This window comes from Contarinia nasturtii, unplaced genomic scaffold (genome assembly GCF_009176525.2).
Source record: "Contarinia nasturtii isolate CC-2019 unplaced genomic scaffold, AAFC_CNas_1.1 Cnas_scaffold_993, whole genome shotgun sequence".
NCBI lineage: Eukaryota > Metazoa > Arthropoda > Insecta > Diptera > Cecidomyiidae > Contarinia > Contarinia nasturtii.
Genome location: NW_022198340.1, coordinates 2,512,828 through 2,536,364, shown reverse-complemented (window position 1 = coordinate 2,536,364; position 23,537 = coordinate 2,512,828). Strand labels below are relative to the sequence as shown.

Below are 23,537 nucleotides of genomic sequence, written 5' to 3'. Positions count from 1 at the left end.
AATATTTCTCCAAACAAGGAATGTGAATGAGCTGCCGGAGCGCAGAGGTTAAAAAAATTTAAATTAAAAATATCATGATTTTTGATATTTTTCACCTTTTAATATTTTGCTCTTCAGATCCCTCTTTCTCACATATTTATATCTATGAGAAACTGTCGCTGCTATTTGAATAGTTTCCAAGTGACCGTTGTTCTTTAAACAAGAAAACAAACCATTTTGAAGAATAATTTTTATGTCAGGTATAACGAAAATAACCGAATGCCATTCAAAGTCAAAGAAAAATGTATAAACCGAAAGTGTTTGTTTTCGTCATTTGAATACGGTCGGTATCTTTTTCTATTTAGCATCAGCGTTTCTGTTGACACCACTACATTGACACAATTCAAAATGTGTAAAAGCAACAAAGCATAGCGTCAAATGTGTATCTGTCTTCCAGTGTGTATACGTGGAGCAACTCAGTAAGGCACACAATACAGCTCAACAAACACATCATTTGCTTTTTACAGTGCGGGCAAATCAGAACAACATTTTTAAAGTAAATCGTCGTAACTCAATTCATAATAAATTAACATTGTGATAAGAAATTTAAAAAAAAAGTTGACAACAAATCGTGCTTCAAAACTGTCACGTCCCATGAATGTGTGTTGTTATAACTTTATGTGAATGTTAAAGACGAGAAGTTCTTTTTAAAATAAGAAACCTTACTACTGTCAGGAATATTCTTGTATTTTTACCATTTAAAAATATAGGACAAACTCATCAGGGTAAGAACTGATAACCACCTTTGTACAAAGACAAAATAGTTCAGTTTAAATCAAAGTTCATACAAAAAAGGAAAAAAAGGAAGAAATTGATGACACATTAATATGTGCAAGAACAATTGAAAGTGAAAAGTGGCTACGTTTGTGTGTGAGAAGAGAGAATGGAAAACGATGGGATGATGGATAAAATTATATGAAAAAAGTGGCATAGAATCAAAATTGAGCTCTTCCTTTTTATATGGTCATGCGCAGATAATACAGATATCCACGTTTTATATGTGCCAAAAACAGGTGTTTAAGAAACAATTCCATACTTCCAACAGCAATGCAGCATTTTTATATGAATAGTTGATTGAATGAAATCAAAGTTCAAAAAAGTCGCATTTTTTCGAAATTTAAAAATTCGGTTCATACCGATGATACCTATATAATACGCGTGACTAAAAAAAATGACAAAAAAAGCATTTAAAAATAGATCATATTATTGTGGGATTGACAAACACCAAACTCACGCATAAATATTGAACGGTTTATCGCTTTAAAAAATATATATATTTATTTTCACAATTTTAACAAGTGAAATAAGGCGTAAATTGGTGATTTTCAATGAGATTACAAAATCAATTCAGTGCAAAATCCGAGTGGAAAATCATAAATAGGCATTTCGATGTCAACTCTTATGACGACTCTAACGACTATCACACCAATGATCTAAAAAAAAACATGAAAATGTATTCGTTTCTGCTGCACACAGTCCGGCATTTGTTTGATTTTATAAAATAAAATAACTAAAGAGAAGCATCAAATGCCGTGGAGATAAGAAGATTCACGTTGAATGATTATCATATAGCATACACTATACAAAAGATTAAATGACACATAATATAGCATAACTATATTTTGGATGTATTGTGACTTTAATCAGGTTCGCCGAATTATTCAATAAAAAAACGAGCTATGTTGTATGAATTTCAAATTTCAATAGACACACGCGCTTGTGTGTTGCGACGTTCTGTTGCTAATTCAAACAAACAAGAAGATGAAGAACATAACAAAAATATCATCTCAAATAGGAGCCACTGTCACTGAGCTATTTTATTTGTGTTAAATAGTAAATGATTTGTTTTTCGTTCTAGTTGAAAATGCGTCTCATTAGTTTGTAGTTCAATTTATGAATTAAACTCGAGGCAAAAACGTGCCTATCTAACTATTCGACATCAAAGGCATCAAAATTGATAACAAGTGATGAAGATATGCTCTCTGTCACATACGTGAATTGTGATAAAGTCCGACTGGACGGCATTCAAAATATAAAGTGATAAATAAGGTCGCTGTCAAATTGATTTTATTGAACATTTGTTTCCTGCGTTCAAAATCCAAGTAATCAGTGAATTACAGGGGGTCGAAAATCAGCCATTATCGCACCGGTTCAAGTTTGTCAATAAGTGTGATAAGAGAAAGTCAATAAAAACAACTGAAAAAGAATCTAAACACATTTGTAATTCCTGTTTTTCGGTTAATACGACTATTTATTCAAATTGAATAAATGTTTGCATTTCAATGCGCTACGATTTACATATTGCATTGCAAATAGAAACTTTACTAGAGTATATATAGAGCTATTGTTTTTGTTACCATTCGATGTGAAACCTATTTAACATTTTACTTTTTTTGTGGTATTTTTAGGTCAAAACAATCCAATACGATTAAGTAACGAAGCAGACCAAAAACTAAATTAAACAAACATGAGCTTACCAAGTGGCGTTGATTTAACCAAACCAAAATTCGATCAAAGCACATATGTGAATCGTGCAAAGCATTTCTTTCTACTGACAAACCCATTGAATTTATTGGCGAGCGAAAAGGATTTAGATGATGCGAAACGTGTCATTTCGGAGTACAAAGCTGGAAAAACGGAGATTGAAGGATGCAAAAGTGTGGACGATTTATGGCGTGCCAAGTATTTGTACGATTCTGCCTTTCATCCTGACACCGGAGAGAAAATGATTATGGTTGGCCGTATGTCGGCACAAGTGCCAATGAACACCGCCATCACTGGAGGTATATTAATTTATTTCTTTTTTTTCGCGAAATATTCTTTTTCTTCCGAGTGTCCGCATTAATTCCATAAAATTTTTCAAAAAAAAAGCGTCATTTACAAGAAAAGTACCCGAACCTAAACGGTGTCTATAACAGATCTGCCACTAAAAATGACTTTTTTTCACAAAATATTTTCAGCTATGCTTACATTTTACAAGTCAACACCAGCCGTCATCTTCTGGCAGTGGCTCAATCAGTCTTTTAACGCGCTTGTAAATTTTACAAATCGATCTGGTTCTTCTCCTATTGATACAAAGTGAGTGGATTGGTTTGTTTTTAATTCAACGGATTTAAATGATTTTCTTCATTACAGCCAACTTCTGACGTCATACGTAATGGCAACTGGTGGCGCTCTTACTACTGCTCTATCATTAAATCGACTAACAAAGAAAATGAATCCATTAGTCGGACGTTTGGTGCCCGTGGTCGCTGTTGCAGCTGCCAATTGCATTAACATTCCAATGATGAGAATTCAGTAAGATTTCTTTTTATTTTAGAAAACAATAATCTGATTTGACGAATTTTATCGTTTTTTATTTTACAAATTTACGCTTATATTTTCAGAGAATTGAAGAATGGAATTTCTCTGGTTGATGACCAATATAGAAGTTTGAATATTGCCTCAAAGACAGCTGCCTACCAAGGAATTAGCGCTGTAATTGTAAGCCGTATTTTAATGGCTATGCCTGGAATGGGTTCGTACAATTCAATATTTTTTGTTAAACTGCCCACAAGTAAAACGATGACCAATGAATGAATTGTTTTTTTTTCCACAGTAATAACACCAGTAGTTGTTCAACAATTGGCGAACAAAGGTGTCTTCCAAAAGTATCCAAAGGCAAATGCGCCTGTTCAAATGGCATTAGTGGGTTTTATTTTGATCTTTGCCACTCCATTGGGATGTGCTTTCTTTAGCCAAATGGCTAGCATTAAGGTAATAACAATTCTTCCGTTAATGAAATAATTCTTATGAAAAACTGAGTTTCTAATACCGTCTAAAAATGTTTATATTTCAAGGTTGACGATCTGGAGCCTGACGTAAAGGCTGTGGTGAAAAAGCAAAAACCAGACCTTGAAGTGGCCTGGTACAATAAGGGCTTGTAAACATTTCAGAAGTATATTCTGAATCATGTACTGAAAATGTACGATATTTTAATAATGACGCGACTATAAATATTATTATATCCAAAGTCAAGTGATAAATGAAAGCATTTCAATGGCCATAATATGACAGTAAATCACGACAAAATAGTCTTATTTAGTTTTCCAATAATTTATTGCAGAATATGTTGTTGATTTGTGTGAAACAAGTTAAAAACAAAATGAACAAATCAAAAACAAAAATTATAACTCTGACCTGGACTCTATTTTTCATGCAATGCAGCATAAATAAAGAAGCATCAAATGTGTCTTGTTAATAAAAACGACTTCGTTTTATTCTTTCTTTTTGGTCTTCTTATTTATTCTAATAAAAAATGAGTAGTTTACAAAAGGCTTTGCATTTCATGCATAAATTGCATGTAGGCGTCGTCTTTTGTAGTTCCCTTATTTGCAGCGGCTTCAGCTTGCTGTTGTCGACTATATTCACTAACGAATGCCTTGGGCTTTTGAATCTTTTTATCTTCACGTTTCACCCGCAGCGCCGATGGAACGAACCGCGTGACGTCCGCACTGAGATTTCGAATTTGTGGTTTTGCAGTAATAGTCGTCATGCCTTTGGTGTCCTTTGGCGGTTGTTGCATCATATTCTGCATTAAAAAAGAAATGAACAAGAAAATTAAAGTCAAAACATATAGTAACTAATGAGAATCCTAATTTGAATACGCTTTTGAACAGTTAACAAATGAAAACGTACCGGTTGTTGTTGTGGTGGTGGCTGTTGTTGTTGTTGTGGATGCTGTGGACCAAATTTATTATGATGTGGATGCATTAATCTATTTGGTGGAGCCCCAGGTGGAGGTCCCGGTGGCATTCGGAAGCGTGTCATCATATTTGGACCAGCTGAAAAAACAAAAACAAAATATTGATTATTGATATGATTGGTAAGAGATTAGAGCAATTCGGTGTCTTACCAGGTGGCATACGCATTCCAAGCGATTGTAATCCAGGACGCATCGGAGGCGGTCGAAACATCATTTGAGGCATACCCATTGGTGGTGGTGGAGGTCTTGGCATTTTATGTAGCATTGGTGGAGGCATTGCTGGTGGTGCTGGTACGGCTGATAGATTTGGAATAGCGGCTGGATTATCTTTTCTCTCTGTATTACTTTCATCATCTGGTTTTCTCTCCGGTTTACTTGCATTCGATTCACTCGCGTTTCTCGATTGTCGATCATCCGATTGACTATTCACATTTTCTAGTTCTTTCATAAAATCGTCGTACTTCTGATTCTGACCGGCCATTGCTAACATACGTTGTTGAATGTTTGTTGTTGGTTTCGGTACATCAACATCATTTTCACTTTCACTATCTTGATCATCCGATCGGCTTGAGCTTCGCTCCGACGAATAACGTTTGTATCTCTTGGACACTGGCGATCTTCGCCCTCGATCACTGTCATCACTCTCATATTCCGAATCTAAATCGCGCATTAAAAGTAAATCAGGCGGTGGACCGGAAGGACATCCTGGTGGATCTTTTCGCTTTTTTTCACTTGCTGCTTTTTTCTCTTCGGCCACAGCTTTTTGATGCGCAGCAATGGCATTTTGTATACTCGGCGGAATAGGCACACCACCGGGCGGTATTTGTGGATTGAATGTTGGTGGCATCGGCACCGATCCAAATGGAGCCTGTGGCTGTGTTGTTGCTGGTGCCGGTGACTTTTCACACATATCTGGCAAGGGAATATCTTCGATTTGAACCGTTTGTGCCGTTCGAACACTCTCAAAATACTGCACTCGCTTATTACGACGACGCTCATATTCCACCTCTTTACGCTTAAGCTCCGACCAAAGTTCTGGATCATCATTATGCTAATGGTAAAACAACAAATATATTTAACTTCTATTTCATAAGTTTTGTTAACAAAGTAAAACTTACATATAATCTCATAACCCGGTCGAATGTTTCCTTCAACTTTTTTCGCTTCTCACGCAATACTTTTTCATTAAGGGGCGATGGCTGTAACACATTGTATTCTGAAATGTAAAAAAAAGAATCGAATGTTTAATTCAACCGGTTATTGTGTATGAATAATAATTAGATTTACTAACCCATTTCATCGATTTTTTCCATCTCCTCAATCAATTGTGCTGGATCTTTTCCTTTAAGCACTGCCGCTCTAACCATTTGACGTTGTTTTTTATTCTTTTTCAGTTCTTTTTTGCGGGCCTCTTTTCGGGCCTGATCCGTTGGATTCATATATTTACCACTCTTAGTGGTATTTATTGAACGGCGACCCATTTTGAAACGATTTCAAACGACCGTCCTTTTAAAATGAAAATTTTTCCTTTGGGAAACAAGTACCAATATTTCTCTGATGTACACAGCTAGAATCGCTATCTGTCACTGTTCATGGTACAGATAAAATGTCATGTTTGATACGTTGTGAATGGGTTTTCGATAGGGATGCACATTAACTGTGTGCTCATTAACAAAATGCTTTATAAACATACCGGCGGCGGCTTAGATTTAGATTATATTGTCATGGAAATTAAGCAGTTTTTCGGTATTTCAACTCATAATTTGGCCACATTGCATATGAAACATTGCCTAAACTTGTTAAAATCTGGTTAATAACTAATTTTGATTGTTTTATTGGAGATTCATGTCAAAGGTCTATTGTTGTACAAGTACCGCCATCTATGTGTTGGTTATTGTACTGAGCGAGTTATTCAATAGTTTTTTTCTGTTTTGTTTGAAGAAGTAATTAAACATGCTTAAACATTTTTTTCCTTTATTTTTTTTTTTTCGAAAAATTCTCGCCACTTTTTAATTAGAGTATATAGTTTGATATGGTTCGTAGACATGTAATTTGTGTTGTTATTCCAATTCGGTTTTCCAATTGATTTTTCCCGAGTTGAGTTCTAAATATTTAAATTACATCATATCATTGGAATAATTTATTGATTAATCATGTGAATAAATTGTGGACGTCTAATTATAGACAAGATTACAATTTGTTTACTCTGTTTCGTGCATTACGTAAACATCATGTAAATATTACTATCAAAAATAAACAATGTTTTGATTGTACGGTATCGAATGATATGAAGTTGTATATATCGGAATGTCAGAAAGGTCTTTTTGTATTGCCATCTATTGACACTACCAATACTGTTGCAATCCAAGGTCTACGGCATAAATATTGCACAAAAGAAATAAAAGGCCTATTTTCAGATGACGAAAATATAAACATGAAAATGGCTGCATAATAAATAATAATAGACAGCAGAACCTTGAGAATGGACACAATTTAATATCAAAATAAAATCCAAAGTTAATTCCTCCAAAGGAAAGTGGTTTATCATAAGTTGTACAATCGATTAATCTAAATTTACGTGAATAAAACCGAGTCAAATGGAAAAATTGCGTTTGGTTGAAGTTTTGTAGTTTGTGCAAGAGTGCAAAAAGTTGACTGGGACGACTGAGTTTGTTCGCAAACAAAGAGTGTCGAATAACTTGTTACGATAAAACAGTGTATGATCTCAAAGTAAGTTTGCGAATAAAAAAAAAAGTGCATAGAAGACAATTGGAAATTGCCAAAAAGACAAATTAGACTGAAGTACCGAATAATAAGTGTAATGTGTTTACGGCTAAAATCGAAAGATTGTATACATCTCACGGTGAAAAAAGGAATTTCAGTACATCCAACCACAATGTTTAGAATATCTGTGTTTAATCCAACGGGCTGTATTGCCTCAAATGCCCCATGCCTTTGCTGCGGCAAATAAATTGAGTACATCATCTCATTGAAGAATAAGACAAACCAAAATAAAAATATACTATATTAGTATTTCGAATTGTATTGAGTCCGAGAAAAATACAATCGATAAAGTAGCTAGTCTGAAAGTCAATCAGAAAAAAGAAGAGAAAAAAAAAAGCGATAACGATTGCTAGCAAAGCATAAACGGTAACCGAGTAAAAACAAAAATATAAACTGATTTGATACAAAATCGAGCGTTAAGAGAAAAGGGAACGCATAGAGCTATTGCGCATTTGACAACAAAGATTTTTTGCTAAAAATACCGCGATTGGACCCATTCTAGTGAATATCTAAAAATACGAATCAGCCTGTGCGAATAATATATGGTGAGCGAAAAATCGCGCAAACAAAACAAAACCTTGGAATCAGCTACATAAACATAAACAAAGAGGAAAATTAAGGAGGAAACATTTTGCGCACAACAATCCTCAAAATCTCAATAAAAATGAAGTTGTTGGAAAATTCAAAATTTGAAGCCATCAACAATGCATTGTCAATTAAGACGGGAGATAGTGCGGTTATTGGACGCATTGAAAGTTATTCATGCAAAATGGCTGGCACAGACAAAGCGCTGTACAAACGATTCACCAGCGAAACCAATGCAAATGACTTACAGGCACTATCGCCGCCGGTTGGATTTATGGATATGTCACCGAACATTGGACGCGGTAGTAATTCCGGTGATGAAAATACCGTCCTATGCGACACCATATCGCGCAAATCTCTATTTTATCTAATTGGAACGCTCAATGCGGCATTCGAACCAGACTATGATTTTTCCGATGCAAAGGTACATTCATTTAAAAAAAAAATGTAGTCATGACATCGACTTTTCCATTCAATTAAATGTTTAGCATTTTCTAAACACGTTCTCCAATTTCCATTGAATAAAAATGCAATTGTTTATTTGTTTTTCTTCACTAATTTTAGAGTCATGAATTCAGCAAGGAGCCGTCGATACAATGGGTTATGAACTCGGTGCATTCAAATTTATCGGCCATTGCTGGCGAACAATTCTCTGCATTGCGGCAAGCACTCTGGACCGCAATCAACGACGAAATCAATTTGAACGAGTGTGATATTTACAGCTATAATCCGGATTTTAATTCGGATCCGTATGGTGAACCGGGCTGCCTATGGTCGTTCAACTACTTTTTTTACAACAAGAAACTCAAACGTATCGTATTTTTTACATGCAGAGCAATTAAGTAAGTGCACACTTTTGAAATATACTGAATTTTCGTAATGCTAATGCGATGAATTTCAACGGTTCAGTTCAGTTCAAATGGACGCTTCAGACTCATCAGTAATTGGCCTTGAATTCGCAATGGAAGAAGGTGGAATGATTTAAACAGCAAACTCATTCTTTTACTGAAAAAGTTGGTACGTGACTTGCATTCGATTCGCATTTTTTTCTGCTTTTCTGTTTATTCAATCTTATTCAATCATTTTATTTCAATTTTAGAATTTCGCAAAAGATCTTCATACACTGTGTATGATACACACAGCAGCAGCAACAACAACAACCAATTTTGCTGGATTTTTACACTCATACATATTCTTACATTTTAATCCACGATTCATTGAATATTATTAAACATGGATAAACATAATAATAAGGAGCTGTCATCGTTGCGAGCTCGATAGTTTCACCGCCCGGCGATCTGTTTTGGGACACGGTTGACACATCACGTACAACCGATTTCAACGAATCAATTACTATGAATGCAGCAGAGCTGGTGCAATTGTTTTGTGAAACTATCGAGCTCGCAATATTAAAAACTAGTTTATGGATGAATTACACTTTGAATGTATAAGTGATATGGTAAACAAACTAACAAAACACAACAAAAAACAACACACTTAAATGTAGTGATAGTGCTTTCTTGAAATGCATTCAAAAAATATTCAAAATTCGAATTTATGTTTGGATAGACGCCAGTTAAATTTATTAGAGGTGCGGTAGCTTCGATAGGTTTTCAGACATCGTACATCAAATTCAAAAAAAAAAAAAAAAAAATTGAAACACACATATAAACATATGCAAAAAAATTTAAATATGAATTATATAATCATCATTGATCGTACTTATAAGATATTTTATTCATTCATTCTTTTTTATTGTTTAGACAAAGACGAATAAAAACTGATAAACTTTTCACTTTAATTTGAACTTTATTTATGAGTTTTCAAATATATCGTTCGATAGTACCAGACCGGTTCGATACATTATGTGTAAAATATAAAAAAATGTCTGAAAAAAGTTTTATGAGAACTTTTGGAGACTCTTCAATGAAATTGACGTATTTTATGTGAGAAGTGGTCTGAGTACAGGTGTTAACACTGCAAGAGACCATGTAAGCCGAAGGAGTTTGCGAACTAATGTCAATGACAATAATTGCATTTCGGATGACATCGAAACCCATCAACACCACTGAAAAAAAAGTATGGTTTAAAATAAAGCACTCATTGTTCATTATTAAATATTGTTTACCATTTACATCCACCTGATGTATCACCCTTTCCACCTTAAAAAAATGAAGAATTTGATTGAAAATAAGAACATTTATCGAGTGTAATTTATTTTAAATAACTAACCCGGTCCCCATCGATACGACCGAGTGATCCAACATATTTCCGTTTTGCACATCGAACATTTTAGCCAATCGCAACCCCATTTTTTCATCAAAACAATCTGAAAGCGAATATTCCCATTAAAATCTCTTTTGAAAATTCCTGCCTTATATCGGTATGTCGGCGTATCGTTTACCTTACAAGCTGGACAATTCATTGCTTCCCCCTTCTCAATCATTTCCTGTAGCATTGCGTGCGTTGTGGCATTCTCCGGATTGCTTTCCACATTATTTTCCATCATATTTTGGTATTGCTTACAATCGAGACCGTCATGAATAACCCTACAGGTCAGGCAATTCTCCAATCGACATATCGGACACTTGAATGCATTAACATCGTCTTCATAAATGCACCATCCTTTACAGTCCGGTGTTTTGCAATGGAACGAATTTTCAATTTGATTTTCCGCAATTCGCAGAGACTTTGCCAAATGCTCATCGTATTCGCTTTTCGAGAGCAGAGCTTTGATTTCACGATCTTGTAACAAGCAATCGCATGAATACTGATTATCGATGAATGGGCATTTAACTTCGGCATCGTCGCTATAAATAATTGTATTACGTATGCAGTCTTTGCAAAATGTATGCAGGCAATTCCTTAAAATAACACCTTCAAACGGCTCATAATCAACGAAACAAACCGGGCATTCAAATACGCTTGTATTTGTTGTCAAATCCATTGAATCGTCCAACGATAAAAGTTCAATGTACTGAGTGATTGGTTCGCTTTTTTTCGTAATTTCTATCATTGAGTCAAGTTCCTTATCAGCAACACTTTTTAAACTGGACGGTTTGGTATGCGTGATTGGTATTTTCACTGGTTTTGCTGGTTTTTCATTTAATATTTTTTGTATATCTGGATTGACGCGCGGATTATAATTATACACACCACGATATTTAACTTTGTTCCCATTCTGTGGTAGTGCATCCTGCGGTGGAAGTCTTTCTATCAAATATCTATTCAACGTAACATGCTCTATCAAAAATTTCTCCCCATTTTTTCCAGCATTCACGTCAAGTTGTGTATTCGTTCCATTTTTATCCTTTTCTTTATTCACTTTTTCAACTCTTTTTTCATCCGGCTTGACATTTTTCATTTCATTTTTTAATAGTTCCGAATCTTCAGTTTGTACAATGACCGACTTTCCTTCAGTTTTTGCATGTGCTTGAACTGAATAAAAAAATAAATAATTGCATTTCATACATTTCTGATTTTGACACATTTAATAAGTTAAAACAAAAATTGGCACCCACCAACGACATTTTCTGTATTTATGTACAGAGAAGATTGATTCGTGACACCGTACTGGGCTAGCTTTTGTTCGCCATTTTTCAACAGTAAACCGTTGAAGTAAATTTTTGGATTTTTACACGCCATCAATTTATCGAAAATGTAAGTTTTGAATTCATCCAGAGTCATATCGTGTTTTATCTTCACTTCAATTGCATTGTTGAAATTGATGTATAAGTTAAGCCTAGAAAAAAAATTGGCAAAAAAAAAAGAAAAAAATCATTTGTGTAAAGCATGTGGGCAAAACGTGCAAGCCACTTACAAAATATTATTGTCAATGCCAGTTTTAAATGAATTTTTCGTTGCAGTTATGTGACTTTTGCGTTTTTCGTTTGTATCGTGCTTCAAGTGTTTCCGTGTATTCGCAAGGGACACTTCATCACAGTAAGTTTGAATATTTTCAACAAGTTCCTTACATTTGGCCATGCTATCAGTGTTCTCGATTTTTCTAATTGGTTTTGCTTCGTTGGCATTTGTCTTGAAATCATTTGCCATTGTCGAACATTCACCGGATACATGTTTACGGACGGACGGAAGATTATAGTCTTTTTGGTTGTCATATTTCAATAAGCCATTTCGTCGAATCGTTGGCTTATTTATTGTGGCGATTTTAGTGGCGGCTGTATCATTTTTCACATTATTATCATTATCATCATCATCATCTGTTCGGTGCTCGATGATTTTTTCTGGGAATTTTTTCTGTGCCAATGCCCGATTATTCATCGCTCGAATAACGGCACGAATACGTTCTTTTTCTATTTCCAAAGCTTCGGGTGATATATTTTGATCGCCATACTTAAATAAACACAAGCTATTCCGTTTGTTTGGCAATTGTTTTGATGACGATGCACTTTTTATGTCCACATTCATTGAATTTCGGTTAAGTATTTTATCGCCATCATTATTTGGTTTGATTATTTTCGGTCGCAACATGACCGAGCTCATCAAATTTTTTCCATTCATTCGAACCGAATCATTATCAACATTCGTTGCAAATGACATTTGTATATTCGAAATTGTCGGCGTATTATACGGTTTTATACGTTCACATGCATCACAAACAATCTTCCAGAATGGATTTTGCAATGTACAATAGTTACATATCCAAATTTGATATTCATTTCGTTGTTGTCGCGCAAAAAGCTCATTGTTGAATATATCATGCCGTCTATTTGAATCCATATTCACATTGACCTCATTCGTTTCTTTTGTTGGGCATTGAAGTTGATTTCGGATGTTGTTCGGCTCAAAAATATTCAGATTAATAGCTTTTACAGCAGTTTTGTCACCGACTTTTCTCTTTGATATGGCAGATAAATTATTCATTTCGATGCCAGTTGCATGGTTCTTCTTATTTACGATTAACGTACTGTGGTTGCCTGCAGATGGTGGCAATGGTGCTGGTTTTTTTCGTTTTTGATGAGTTGTAGAAAAACATGTCATAGTTTCGGGCGTTTTGCCAGCATTCTCATTTGGAAATTTATTTTCACTTTGATTTATGCTCGATTGTACATTAGAAGTTGATGCTTCAAGTTTACCAAGTGGTATCAACATTGATGACGATGACGGCGGCGGCGACGGCGGTGGTAGCGTTTGCTGAGGTGGTGGTGGGGCTTTTCTCTTCCCTTTAACATGTGCTTTTATCGGCATTTTCACTGAGATCACTCCGAATACTTCACTTAATTAATTTCTTGTGTGTGTAACCGTCTCTTTTTCGACATAAATCTGATTTTATTACAGCCAATTCGTCATGTGTGTTATTCATGGATAAGGAAATTTGGCATCACACATCATTTTACCGAATAAAAACAATAAATTCACTTAAATCAAACTGAAAATCCGTACCGAAATGCAATCGAAATTGCGATAGAACGAGGAAGCACAAAAAAGAAATTTGTAATTAAGTTTCATTACCGAACTGATCGCACACTAAATGAAGTCACACATTTAAATTAATTTACAGCAGCGAATGAGCAGAGAAAATGACGCATATCCCAATGAAATTTTGTATTGACGCGACTTTACTTACACAGAGCAGTGAATGCTAAAAATATACCATTTCCAAGCATACAAAATGCCAAGTGAACATGTATCGAGACACAAATATACTCAACATCAACGACACATTATGTATTCGGTTTTTGACGCTCGAACGCGATCGTTCAATATAAATCGGGATGTGTATACGGCATCAACGAAATTTTATTTGAATTTTAAGTGATTCGGTCGCTATGTGTGTGCCGAATCGCAATCAACTGCAATAGTTTCTAAACGAATAATATTGTAATAAAAAAGCAACATTTGCATCAATTGCCATGATCGTTTTTGATTTCATCGCACTCGAATCGATCGCATGTCGTTTTTTTTTTTGTTCAAGAACTCGTGGCTAGGAACGTAGCTTTATTACGCTCTCGGACGAAATTGATTTTTATCGCCCTTTGCTCGCAGATCACATATAATAGAACATTTTGGTTGGGTTAATTGTTCTAAATTATTAAAGTTCGAAAGAAATGGCCCGACTTGATCGAAAAATCGTGTTCCGTCGAACCAAAGCCATTATCGATTAGCATAAATTCGGAAAAACAGTAGTAAGAAAACAACGAAAAATTTGTAGCGATTTTCAGACAATCATTGAACTCTCGAATATTCGAATGTTTGAATTGATTTCAACGATAAATAATTAATAACTACAAAACCATCCATCACGTGCAACCAAAAGTAATTTACTTGATTCGTATTCCAATCATTGTAATTAAATATTCGGAAAACTAGAACCGTAAATCACACACTTACATGCACATCATTTATGTTTTACGGTCGCTATAATGTGTGTCATTACATCGTGGTGCGCTTCAATCGATAACGAAAACCGTACGTATGTCGTTGACAATATGAATCGAAGGCTCCATTCCAGCCATGCGATTCCAAGTGATACTTCAATTTTACTCCCAGCAATATACAATTATTAAGTCTCAAATGAAACAAAGTCTGTTTACTGTCTATCTACTATGTTGTCATTGTTCGATATGCTCTCCAAGTGGCACGGTTATCAATTAGATGACGAGCGAGAAATCATATTGAATCTCTCGTGCGTGCTTTATTGTACAAAAATGTTTCGTGTACACATCTACATGAAACAGCTGAACGAGTCATACGGATGCCGAATACAATTGCCATTGAGAGGGACGTGTGCGAACATTTTTTTTATTATTTTATATGGTATTATATTTGTTCTGGTTTCTTGTGCTTTTGCGTAGCGAAAAAGATATTTTTGATTTTGACAATGCACAACATTTTTCGGAAGCGAACATCGAACGGATGAACGATATAAAAGAATCCATTAAAAGTAGATAAGCTCTAAAACAGCTGATTGATTTCTGGTTCAAGTGCAAGTTTGAACCCTTCTCCGTTCATCTCATTTTCTATTTGTTTTCTTAATTTAAGTTTTACCATTCTTCGTATTTTCTCCATTCAGTGTGTTGAGCCCTTGAAGTTTTGAGCACACTTTTGAAGTGCTCACACAGTCATTTTCATATATATATATGAGTAAGTGTGCCTCGGGCGACTAGCTTTGTGTATTTGAAAAGTATTCTTTGCTCTTCGCTTTTATATATCTTTTGCAATTAAGTGATGACCTTTGTCGTTGATGCTCACATCGCTTTTGAATTGGCTCGAAATGTCTGTTGAGTGTCGTACAACAGTCTCTCTTACTTTGGCTATTTTGTTGGTTCTCGGTTGCTGTAAATTGTTTTGATTCGATAGAGGAAAGAATGAAATGATAGACAATTGCTCTGGCGCACCCAGTCTCAATTCAACAGCAGCATTCAATGCAATGCATTGTGCATTTGCTTACTATATTGGAATTGAATACACTCGAATTTCCAATTTAAAAAAAATAGAATTTAAAATGGTACTGCATGTGAATTTGGAGCGCACAACGCAAAAAATGGTCCCAAACAACATTAACTGACTGAAGCATGCTTATACATACGCACGAATTCTCTTGCTTATTTTCTCTCTATCTCTCAGTTAGTGTCTTGCTCTCTTTCTGTCTTGCCCCAAGTGTGTGCCACTACTTGGCAATATCCGTTAAGATATTTTGTTATAGAAAGCGGTCTGTGTAAGTCCACCCACACCAATGGAGAATTGAAACTTCTTCTTCTTACTTCAGTTGTATAGGGTCATACGACATGCGCGCTACTTCTTTATTCCACACAATTCAAAAGCCAAATGTATGTAGCAATCGTTTACTGCTGGCGTTGACAATAATAAACTATGAATAGCTCAACAATGTATAGTTTGTGCCATTATATCAATTAATATTGAAGTTGATATAGAGAGCATTGTCATTCAATACAAGTTTTACAAACTTCATTCCAACATAAACACGAACACACGAGGTGGGAAATGACTTTTTAAATGGGATGTGAGAAAAATGCTTTTTTCTCACTTTTGCTAAACGAACCAGCACATCGAGAGCGGGAGAGAGAGCGAGAGAGGCAAACGGAATTTTTTCCCATTTTGGACCGAATTAATTGAATTTTGTATCAACAGTTCGTTATCGGTATGCGAGTGTTATGGTATTATTAACGGTCAAACTTTGGTATATGGTTTGTTTGCCGAAATTTATATAGTTACATTGTCGATTCCATTCCGGTAACAATTCATAATCATCCAAATCGACTTTGGTTGCCATAGCCAATATTTTTCGGTTGCCTTTCTTTTCATTACAAAATAATAATAATGTGTATACAAAATCACAGATTCATCATTGTCACACACACACACACAAACCATTTGAATCCAGCATCGCAACAATTACAATCGAATGGCATCGAAAATGGATGAATCCGCGAATTGGATTGCACGCTCTAAATACTTTTGAGTGCACGATTCTATCAAAATTAATATTCCCAGCGATAGCACAAAAGTTCAGCAGAGCATAAGCACTTCTCAATGCTACAGAGAGATTCAGATTAAAATTAGACATCCAATCGCAATTTTCCAATCACATCATCAACAATCGGCGCGTTGTGAAACACCGCCGATGGAAACAATGGTCTAAATGGTATTTGCACCACAAAAATGGACCACATTTTTTATATGGCTCTAAATCAACCCCCATCATCATATTAGAGATGTAAAAGCGGGTGAGCGAACGACCGAACAAAAAGAATTGCAGGGGAGCGAGTGGGAGAGAGAGAAAGCAAGTGAATTTATGTGTGTGTGTGTGTGTGTGTGTGTGTGTGTGTGGGAGTGAGAGCACGGCCTGTGATGTCGATGATATGAAAAAGTGTAAACGGCAGGAGCATAAAGGAATGCGTGCTGTATTTATATCCCATGAAAGTGATTCTGTGTTCTATTTCAATAGGTATTCCAATTTGTTTGCATGCTATAAAAATCCATCGGTGCGTTAGTCGATGTGACGTGAAGAGATTGTGTTGTGCTGTTAATAAATTTTATTTTATTTTTTTCATTATTTGAAAGTGTGTGGAACTTGGCTTTCGCCTCATTTTGAGCTGCTGTTTCCGTTATAGCTTTTCATGTAACATCAGCTCGAAACGTTTGTTCTTTTTTATTCTTCTATTCAACCAATGAGCCAGCCATCCATCCATCTCTCCATATGAATCTTTTTCTCTCTCTCTCTCTCTCTCTCTCTCTCTCTCTCTCTCTCTCTCTCTCACCGTGTGTGTTTGCTTGCGTTAATATATTCTCTTTTGATATATAAATTTTTTCTCTCTTTCTCTTGTTTTTGCTTGTCGTTTTTTCGCCTCTCTGTGACGATTAAATCGTGCAGCATATTCTTCAATTTGCACATTAAATACCTAACCATTTCTCCAGCTTCAGCTTCAAGCTCGAGTTTATATCATCCATATTGGAATACGGTTGGTGTTTGTTGTGTGTTATTTTTTTTCTTCTATTTCTTCTCTCGTTCACTTGTGGTGCGTATTTCGTTCGCTCACCGAAACGAAAAACGGGAAAATTCAGTTATCGAAGAGCCTTTGTGAGTGTTTGACGTGCGTGCGTAGTTGGTCTCTCTCATCGGCGGTGCTTTCCTTGTTACTTTTTTCTTGCGTTTTTTATGTATATGTCTCTTCTTTTATGCTGTTTATTCAAAACTTTACAAAGAGCATAATTGAAGCGAGGCTGAAAAGACTGTTTTGTCGTCAGTACAATTGTGTGTTTCGGTGTGAATAATTAAGTGAGAATTTGCCTTAAACACAGAAAACGAAACATTGATAAAAAAAGCAAACAGTGCAGTTTTGTGTCTCATTCTCTATCGAATTCACTCTGTGTGTGTATATTACGTTTTTTTTTCTCTTTCGTTTCGTTATTTGTTCTTGTGCGTTTGAGTTTGTCATTTCAATTCACTGCGGAGGAAAGTTTATTATTTGTGATTTTGATTGTGTTTGAGTGTATTTGTGGGATTGGTATTTTGAATTTTGCGGAAAATATTTACATCAAACATGATGATACATAGATATGAATAATATTTATTATTGTTATATTGTGTATTGAGGCGCTGAGAAATGTGATCTATCTTCGGTATTTTTCTGACACATAGTGAGAGAAGAGGTTTCTTTTGCAGTGAAACAACATTCGTTGTTTGGTATTTATTGTTGTTGTAGTTGTTGTTGGTACCGTTTGTTGCCGTCATCGTTCTCATCATCAGTCATTTGCATTCACCCCGAGAGTGCCCAGACAAAGGAGGCCGATTGGTGTGCGTGCGCGCACAAGTGACACAAAACGGCGTGTACTACAGTGGGATACTATATATATAATTTTCGATAAACACAGCAACACAAGATATTTCTGATTACACAACAAATTTCAGTGTTATTGATGCGTTTGTTTTGTGTTATGAACAAACAAATTACTTTTATGTCGCTCGCTCTCTCTCGCCCTCTCTTTCTGTCTATGAATATTTAAATTGAAATCTAATTTCCTTGCAAACAATTATGCTACTGTGTCGCATCACAGTTGTGAAAGTTATCCGAACTTAACTTAAATGCGGTAAATATAATTATGCTTGTTAAATTCTTTTACTTTCTCCCTATCTCACTCACTTCTCTTTGGCTCTCTCTGTCTCCAGAAGTGTTATGTTTTCATTTGCTCTACACATGTTAATTGACTATTAATAGGGATGTTTGTACTTGTTTTAACGATGTAAATCATCTAGAATACGCGCGCTCTCGCTCTCTCTCTCGCTCGCTCGCAAAATCTAACGATCTTTGAATTGGTTCGAATGGGAACTTTTTCGCCACAATTTTACAACGTCGTTGTCATCTTCATCGTCGTTGGACATTATCATGATATAATAACAATAAAAAGGCAAAACTTAATGAGTGGAAATTATATTATTCTTGGGCATCGACTTTGAGACACACACAGGGGGAGCTTCGGCCTCAACGAGAAAAAAAAATGTTTTCGACGATTCGTATCACTTAAATTCTATAGCTCAATTCACATTGATGATTGATATATCACGATTTGTTAAGTAATGGCATATCAGTTCATGATTCACAGCTCCAGTGACTTTCAAAAGACTGGTTTCTTCTTTTAGTGGCATTGTATAAATAGATACATTTTCCATTCGATGTTAAATTTCTCGACGTTTTTTTTTTTTCACGGGTGCGTTTTTTTTCGTTATGATGACACTTATACATTCGAAAAAATCAATGCGGAGTGTGGGAGAGTGAAATAAATATTGATTTTCGTGTGCCTTTGAAAATTCATCTATATTCTGTGGTATAACAACATTTTTTCCGGTTCAAGGCCTTTTTGGATAAAAAGCACTTTGCGATTAGATTTATATGTTATTTTCTACATTGGCCATACATCGATGAATAATCATGTGTGAAATTATCATAACACAATGAAGTCAAAAGAATTATATCCATTGTGCGTCTACCCTGCACACACACAATATCTCTCTCTCTTACATAAAAATACATTACGACAAATGTCGGATGTGAGAAAACGGTGTTTTCTCTCATTGGTTGATACCATCATTAGGACCATGTACAATTCAATTTATCCGGGCCTGTGAACGGCACACGTAACATCTAAACTGTTCAATTTCATTTTGTAGAAAATGTTTGAAAAGAATGAAAACAAGTTAAAAGAACACCATCACTCAAAACTTCTCAAGCACAAGTCGCCAGAGTTTGTGCATGTTAGAAAAGTTGTCGTTGTTAAATGTCATATTTTATTTTGACCTGAATTCAAGAGCATTTTCCAGAGACTGAACGAGCAAGAGAGATTTCTATTGTTCTGCTTTTTTATCATTTTCATTTTCAATTTTCATCACATTCACATTCGAATGCTAAAAAAACTATTCTATTATTTTGCTGTAGGCAGCAGCCTCAATGACAAATGACATTCAGAATGGTATTACAGCCATGGAAAAGTTTTTACAGCAAAAACTTAATGGGAATCGCTCAATTCTTGCCGCTTTTGATAATCTTAACAGCCACTTTATCGATTCAGGTAACCGCAATCAAACGAAACGTAATCCACAGCCGAAATTATATCACAAAGGTATGATTCTTACACAATTCTATACATATATGACTCTTCTCCTTATCCACTCTCCCGCTCTTTTATTCTCGTTTTTTTTTTTTCATCGTCAAACACGTTCGCTTCATAAACCAAACTAAATAAACTGCTTCTCTATTTGATTTTCGATATTCAGGATTTCATCGAGTCATCACTTGAAACTATCCATGAAATAGCCACCGAAAAATTAGGAACAAAATGTGCCTCAAAAGCATTTCATACACTTCAAGTTCCATTGAACACAGCTCGATATGAGGGTACACGTCAAAAGGCCGACTTAGCTACGATTATTTTACAAGATTTCGGTGTATATACCCATGGTAGTAAGTTTAAATAGAAAAACTCTTCATGTAACATTACTTTTTGGAAGTATAAGCGAAATCAGTTTTTGGTCATTTGCCAAGTGTCCTTTGTGGGTTTTTTTTTTGTGTCATCGAAAACTATCCAAATATTGTTTGCCATTCATTTTCAGCGGGTTTGTGGGATGCAATTGCCAAAGGACTGCTGAACGATGAATTTATATCCTCGGCACGGGTGCTGGTAGTGAATATTACAAATGGAGCTTTAATCTCATCGGTGTGGTGGAATAAAAATATCGCCGGATTAAGCGAACCAAATCGAATCAACGAAGCTGGCATTCAAGTCGGTTTTGAACCAGACAAAGACTATCCGTGGTACGAAAGTGAAATCACATCGTCCAGTCGGTCGCCAAAATTCATTCCGAGTCCGGAGAGCTCGGCATATCGAGGCTGGTGGACATATCCATACTACTCGTGTAAACAGCAATGCTGGCTGCTTTCGTACAGCATTGCCATTCCACCAAAACATGGGTAAATAAATGCTTTTACAACAATTGTAGCCAATCAATTTTGTCATTTCTTGTACACTGCACACATCCAATATATCATGGATTTGGGAGATTTATTCAAAATTTGTCGCTGTGCGGTTGACACGCGCGTTTTTTTTTTTTCGTGCAATATATAAAGAGCTTAATTCGGATTATTCAATCATGTTAAAATGAAAAATGATTGAAAAACAAATTGCATGTAACTCATTTCTGACAGATGACTCTTTCTTTTTTAATTAACTGGTGTTGATTTCCCCATTCATGCTTTAATCGAATCCGGGTTAATTTAAAAACAAAAACACATTAATTCTCATTATATTATAAAATGTTTGAACAACCACAAAACATCAGGAAACACTTTTACCATTTGCTGTTAGCATGAATGAATTTATTATGCAAATCGGAAAAGCGAGCTTTTCTAAAGCATCATTCAAGGAGGGAAATTGAAGAAGAAACAAAAAATCTCTTTTTTTTTGTAATTTTCAGCATGAAAGGTTTCCTCAGCATTGATATCGATGTTTCGGAGTTGCAGGTGAACCAGTGTAGTTCACCTCGTTCAAAGGAGCCTTTATCAGCCAACAAATATTACACTGAAATATTCACTCAAATTGAGATTTTTCACGATTCAAACAGATGCCATTCGCACAGCATGTCGGTGAGCATAAAACAATTTCATTCAAAAAAAACAAAAAAACAATATTTTTCTCATAAAAAATTCAACGAAACAATTCAATTTTCTTTCTTCCCCTCCAAAAAAACACGAAAAGTGCGAGTATCGGCCGCCGTACGGCCGGAATACAGTATGGATCCGAGGCGCCTATCAATGTCTCTGTAAACCGGGATTTTATTCGGTGCGCCATCGAGATGGTTTTAATGGAACTGTAATGGAAGTGGCTTATAAAGAATTTCGAGACAATAAAAGCACATACTATGAAGATGTATTCCGTTGCACACGATGTGCTGAAGGTTGTGTGACTTGTTCAGATGGAACACCTTGCCTTGCATCATACAATTGGGCATTTCGAATATCATTACTTACCGTTTCGATTATGTGCGCCGTATTCACCATTGTTCTGTCGTGTTATTTGTACCATCATCGGAAAGTTAAAGTTTTTAAAGTCGCCAGCCCGATATTTCTTACGATAACCCTAGTGGGTTGTGCAATCATGTACTTGGAGGTAAATTTATGCAAATCAATTTATGTAAATGGTGGTTTATGTGGCGTCATTCGAAAATACAAAACCATTGCAATCAACTGACGACTCTTTTCTTCTTCTTCTTCTTCTAAACCAATATAGATGGCGGCAATTTTTCCATTCCTCGATATGACATCATGCACTGCAACCAAATGGACGAGACATATGGGCTTTTGCATTACTTACACCGCTCTCTTGATGAAAACATGGAGGTTAGCTTAAACGATTATACTCAAATCATTTAACACATCACAGAAACAAATATTCGAGTACGGTTACTCGAACTTGCGGTGTTAGCAGAGATTCTACCCTTCAAAATGAGTAACGCACTCTATTTTACTCTATTTTTGGTGTTAATTTCATCCAAGTGAACACATCATAGTGAAAGAAGAGATACATGCGTACTCGAATATTTGTTTCTGTGATGACAAACATTTCAATTTCATTTAAATAACTGCTCCCTTTTTCCATTTTCCATGCTCTACACAGGGTCTCACTTACATATCGTGTTAAGGTAAATTGTTTTGAAAATAAAATAACAATATTATGCTTTAAAATGGGGAAGAAAAATTGCGTACACATGTAGTGTAGAATATTTAATCCAGCACGTTCGGCTTTCTTAACATTTCCTTCCTGTCTTACAACGTGTTACATCAATTTTTCATCAATTTTGATTCTGTTTTTATTTATTTTATTTTTTTCAGTCTGCGCATAAGGTTAAACTCACAGACAAACAGTTGCTTCAATGGATGGTTCCAATTCTACTGGTTATGCTCATTTATTTAGGAACATGGACTTTATCAGCGACACCAAACGCTGAAGTGGTGAGTCTCGATTTTAATGAAATGCCACACATTACATATCCAAATGCCATCGTTACATTAAACGACTTTCTTCCGTTACATACAGATTGTCGACTCGAATGGTTTGAAGTTCAAGCAGTGCATTTACAATTGGTATGTATGAGTGAAATGTGATATAAGTAGTACACTTATACCATTTTCATGGATACCGGTTTTTGCATGAAAAACAAGGTATCCATGAAAATGGTATAAGTATCGTTATCTCTCTCTCTCCCTCCCTCCAACACACACACACACTGGACATATCTCTAAACAAAAGAGGCTTTTCTCGAAAACAAAAAAAAATGTGTAAGTGTGTAGGGCAACAAAAATCATTTTATTAAATTATTTATTTTATTGAATAGAGACCAAAAATTATAAAA

General features: G+C 35.4%; 5 protein-coding genes across 9 annotated transcripts in view; 3 read left to right on the top strand and 2 right to left on the bottom strand.

Moving 5' to 3' along the window:
• The first annotated feature begins 511 nt into the window (after positions 1-511).
• Positions 512-4,102, top strand: LOC116343276 (sideroflexin-1-3). Of its 3 annotated transcripts, none has more exons than XM_031771261.1 (7): positions 512-535; positions 2,448-2,822; positions 3,000-3,117; positions 3,175-3,336; positions 3,426-3,556; positions 3,638-3,795; positions 3,879-3,995. In XM_031771261.1, exons 2-7 carry the CDS (start codon positions 2,507-2,509, stop codon positions 3,963-3,965), a joined length of 972 nt encoding a protein of 323 aa, XP_031627121.1. In that variant the 5' UTR covers positions 512-535; positions 2,448-2,506; the 3' UTR covers positions 3,966-3,995. The 3 variants fall into 3 exon arrangements, with proteins under 3 accessions (XP_031627121.1, XP_031627122.1, XP_031627120.1); XM_031771262.1 differs by lacking the exon at positions 512-535 and adding an exon at positions 542-764 and having other exon boundaries at positions 3,879-4,102; XM_031771260.1 differs by lacking the exon at positions 512-535 and adding an exon at positions 2,243-2,368.
• Positions 4,103-4,268: 166 nt separating this feature from the next.
• On the bottom strand, positions 4,269-6,360 carry LOC116343275 (WW domain-binding protein 11). Its single transcript, XM_031771259.1, has 5 exons — positions 6,075-6,360; positions 5,902-5,999; positions 4,934-5,834; positions 4,717-4,862; positions 4,269-4,609 (listed from the first exon to the last, which is right to left on the bottom strand). Exons 1-5 carry the CDS (start codon positions 6,262-6,264, stop codon positions 4,346-4,348), a joined length of 1,599 nt encoding a protein of 532 aa, XP_031627119.1. The 5' UTR covers positions 6,265-6,360; the 3' UTR covers positions 4,269-4,345.
• Positions 6,361-7,183: 823 nt separating this feature from the next.
• On the top strand, positions 7,184-9,806 carry LOC116343234 (repressor of RNA polymerase III transcription MAF1 homolog). The gene is made up of 4 exons (XM_031771178.1): positions 7,184-8,576; positions 8,717-8,994; positions 9,062-9,169; positions 9,252-9,806. The coding sequence occupies exons 1-3, from the start codon at positions 8,232-8,234 to the stop codon at positions 9,135-9,137; spliced, it is 699 nt and encodes a 232-aa protein (XP_031627038.1). The 5' UTR covers positions 7,184-8,231; the 3' UTR covers positions 9,138-9,169; positions 9,252-9,806.
• A 124-nt stretch (positions 9,807-9,930) lies between these two features.
• Positions 9,931-13,633, bottom strand: LOC116343233. Its single transcript, XM_031771177.1, has 6 exons — positions 11,973-13,633; positions 11,674-11,894; positions 10,557-11,590; positions 10,385-10,481; positions 10,281-10,314; positions 9,931-10,220 (listed from the first exon to the last, which is right to left on the bottom strand). Exons 1-6 carry the CDS (start codon positions 13,358-13,360, stop codon positions 10,172-10,174), a joined length of 2,823 nt encoding a protein of 940 aa, XP_031627037.1. The 5' UTR covers positions 13,361-13,633; the 3' UTR covers positions 9,931-10,171.
• A 4,083-nt stretch (positions 13,634-17,716) lies between these two features.
• The window catches only part of LOC116343248 (probable G-protein coupled receptor CG31760), a 10,591-nt gene continuing 4,770 nt past the window's right edge, over positions 17,717-23,537 (top strand). Inside the window, exons 1-10 of one of the 3 annotated variants that reach the window (XM_031771215.1) lie at positions 17,717-17,912; positions 20,068-20,251; positions 20,406-20,592; positions 20,742-21,099; positions 21,603-21,771; positions 21,884-22,294; positions 22,415-22,524; positions 22,802-22,826; positions 23,017-23,136; positions 23,222-23,268. In XM_031771215.1, the coding sequence (XP_031627075.1) occupies positions 20,087-20,251; positions 20,406-20,592; positions 20,742-21,099; positions 21,603-21,771; positions 21,884-22,294; positions 22,415-22,524; positions 22,802-22,826; positions 23,017-23,136; positions 23,222-23,268 (1,592 nt within the window). In that variant the 5' untranslated portion in view covers positions 17,717-17,912; positions 20,068-20,086. Of the gene's footprint in view, positions 18,725-20,067; positions 20,252-20,405; positions 20,593-20,741; positions 21,100-21,602; positions 21,772-21,883; positions 22,295-22,414; positions 22,525-22,801; positions 22,827-23,016; positions 23,137-23,221; positions 23,269-23,537 lie in introns of all 3 variants that reach the window. The other 2 variants (XM_031771217.1, XM_031771214.1) reach the window with 2 other exon arrangements.

What these genes read in the sequence shown, in the direction of transcription:
- LOC116343276 (XM_031771262.1), top strand. Translation starts at nt 2,507, where the DNA reads ATGAGCTTACCAAGTGGCGTTGATTTAACCAAACCAAAATTCGATCAA. An exon ending in ATTCCAATGATGAGAATTCA is followed by an intron (nt 3,337 to 3,425) that starts GTAAGATTTCTT and finishes TTATATTTTCAG; the next exon opens with AGAATTGAAGAATGGAATTT. An exon ending in AATGGCTATGCCTGGAATGG is followed by an intron (nt 3,557 to 3,637) that starts GTTCGTACAATT and finishes TTTTTTCCACAG; the next exon opens with TAATAACACCAGTAGTTGTT.
- LOC116343275 (XM_031771259.1), bottom strand. Translation starts at nt 6,264, where the DNA reads ATGGGTCGCCGTTCAATAAATACCACTAAGAGTGGTAAATATATGAAT. An exon ending in ACCGGGTTATGAGATTATAT is followed by an intron (nt 5,835 to 5,901) that starts GTAAGTTTTACT and finishes TTTTACCATTAG; the next exon opens with CATAATGATGATCCAGAACT. An exon ending in TGGAATGCGTATGCCACCTG is followed by an intron (nt 4,863 to 4,933) that starts GTAAGACACCGA and finishes TTGTTTTTTCAG; the next exon opens with CTGGTCCAAATATGATGACA.
- LOC116343234 (XM_031771178.1), top strand. Translation starts at nt 8,232, where the DNA reads ATGAAGTTGTTGGAAAATTCAAAATTTGAAGCCATCAACAATGCATTG. An exon ending in ATGATTTTTCCGATGCAAAG is followed by an intron (nt 8,577 to 8,716) that starts GTACATTCATTT and finishes CACTAATTTTAG; the next exon opens with AGTCATGAATTCAGCAAGGA. An exon ending in TTTACATGCAGAGCAATTAA is followed by an intron (nt 8,995 to 9,061) that starts GTAAGTGCACAC and finishes TCAACGGTTCAG; the next exon opens with TTCAGTTCAAATGGACGCTT.
- LOC116343233 (XM_031771177.1), bottom strand. Translation starts at nt 13,360, where the DNA reads ATGCCGATAAAAGCACATGTTAAAGGGAAGAGAAAAGCCCCACCACCA. An exon ending in GTCGTATCGATGGGGACCGG is followed by an intron (nt 10,315 to 10,384) that starts GTTAGTTATTTA and finishes CATTTTTTTAAG; the next exon opens with GTGGAAAGGGTGATACATCA. An exon ending in ACATCAGGTGGATGTAAATG is followed by an intron (nt 10,221 to 10,280) that starts GTAAACAATATT and finishes CTTTTTTTTCAG; the next exon opens with TGGTGTTGATGGGTTTCGAT.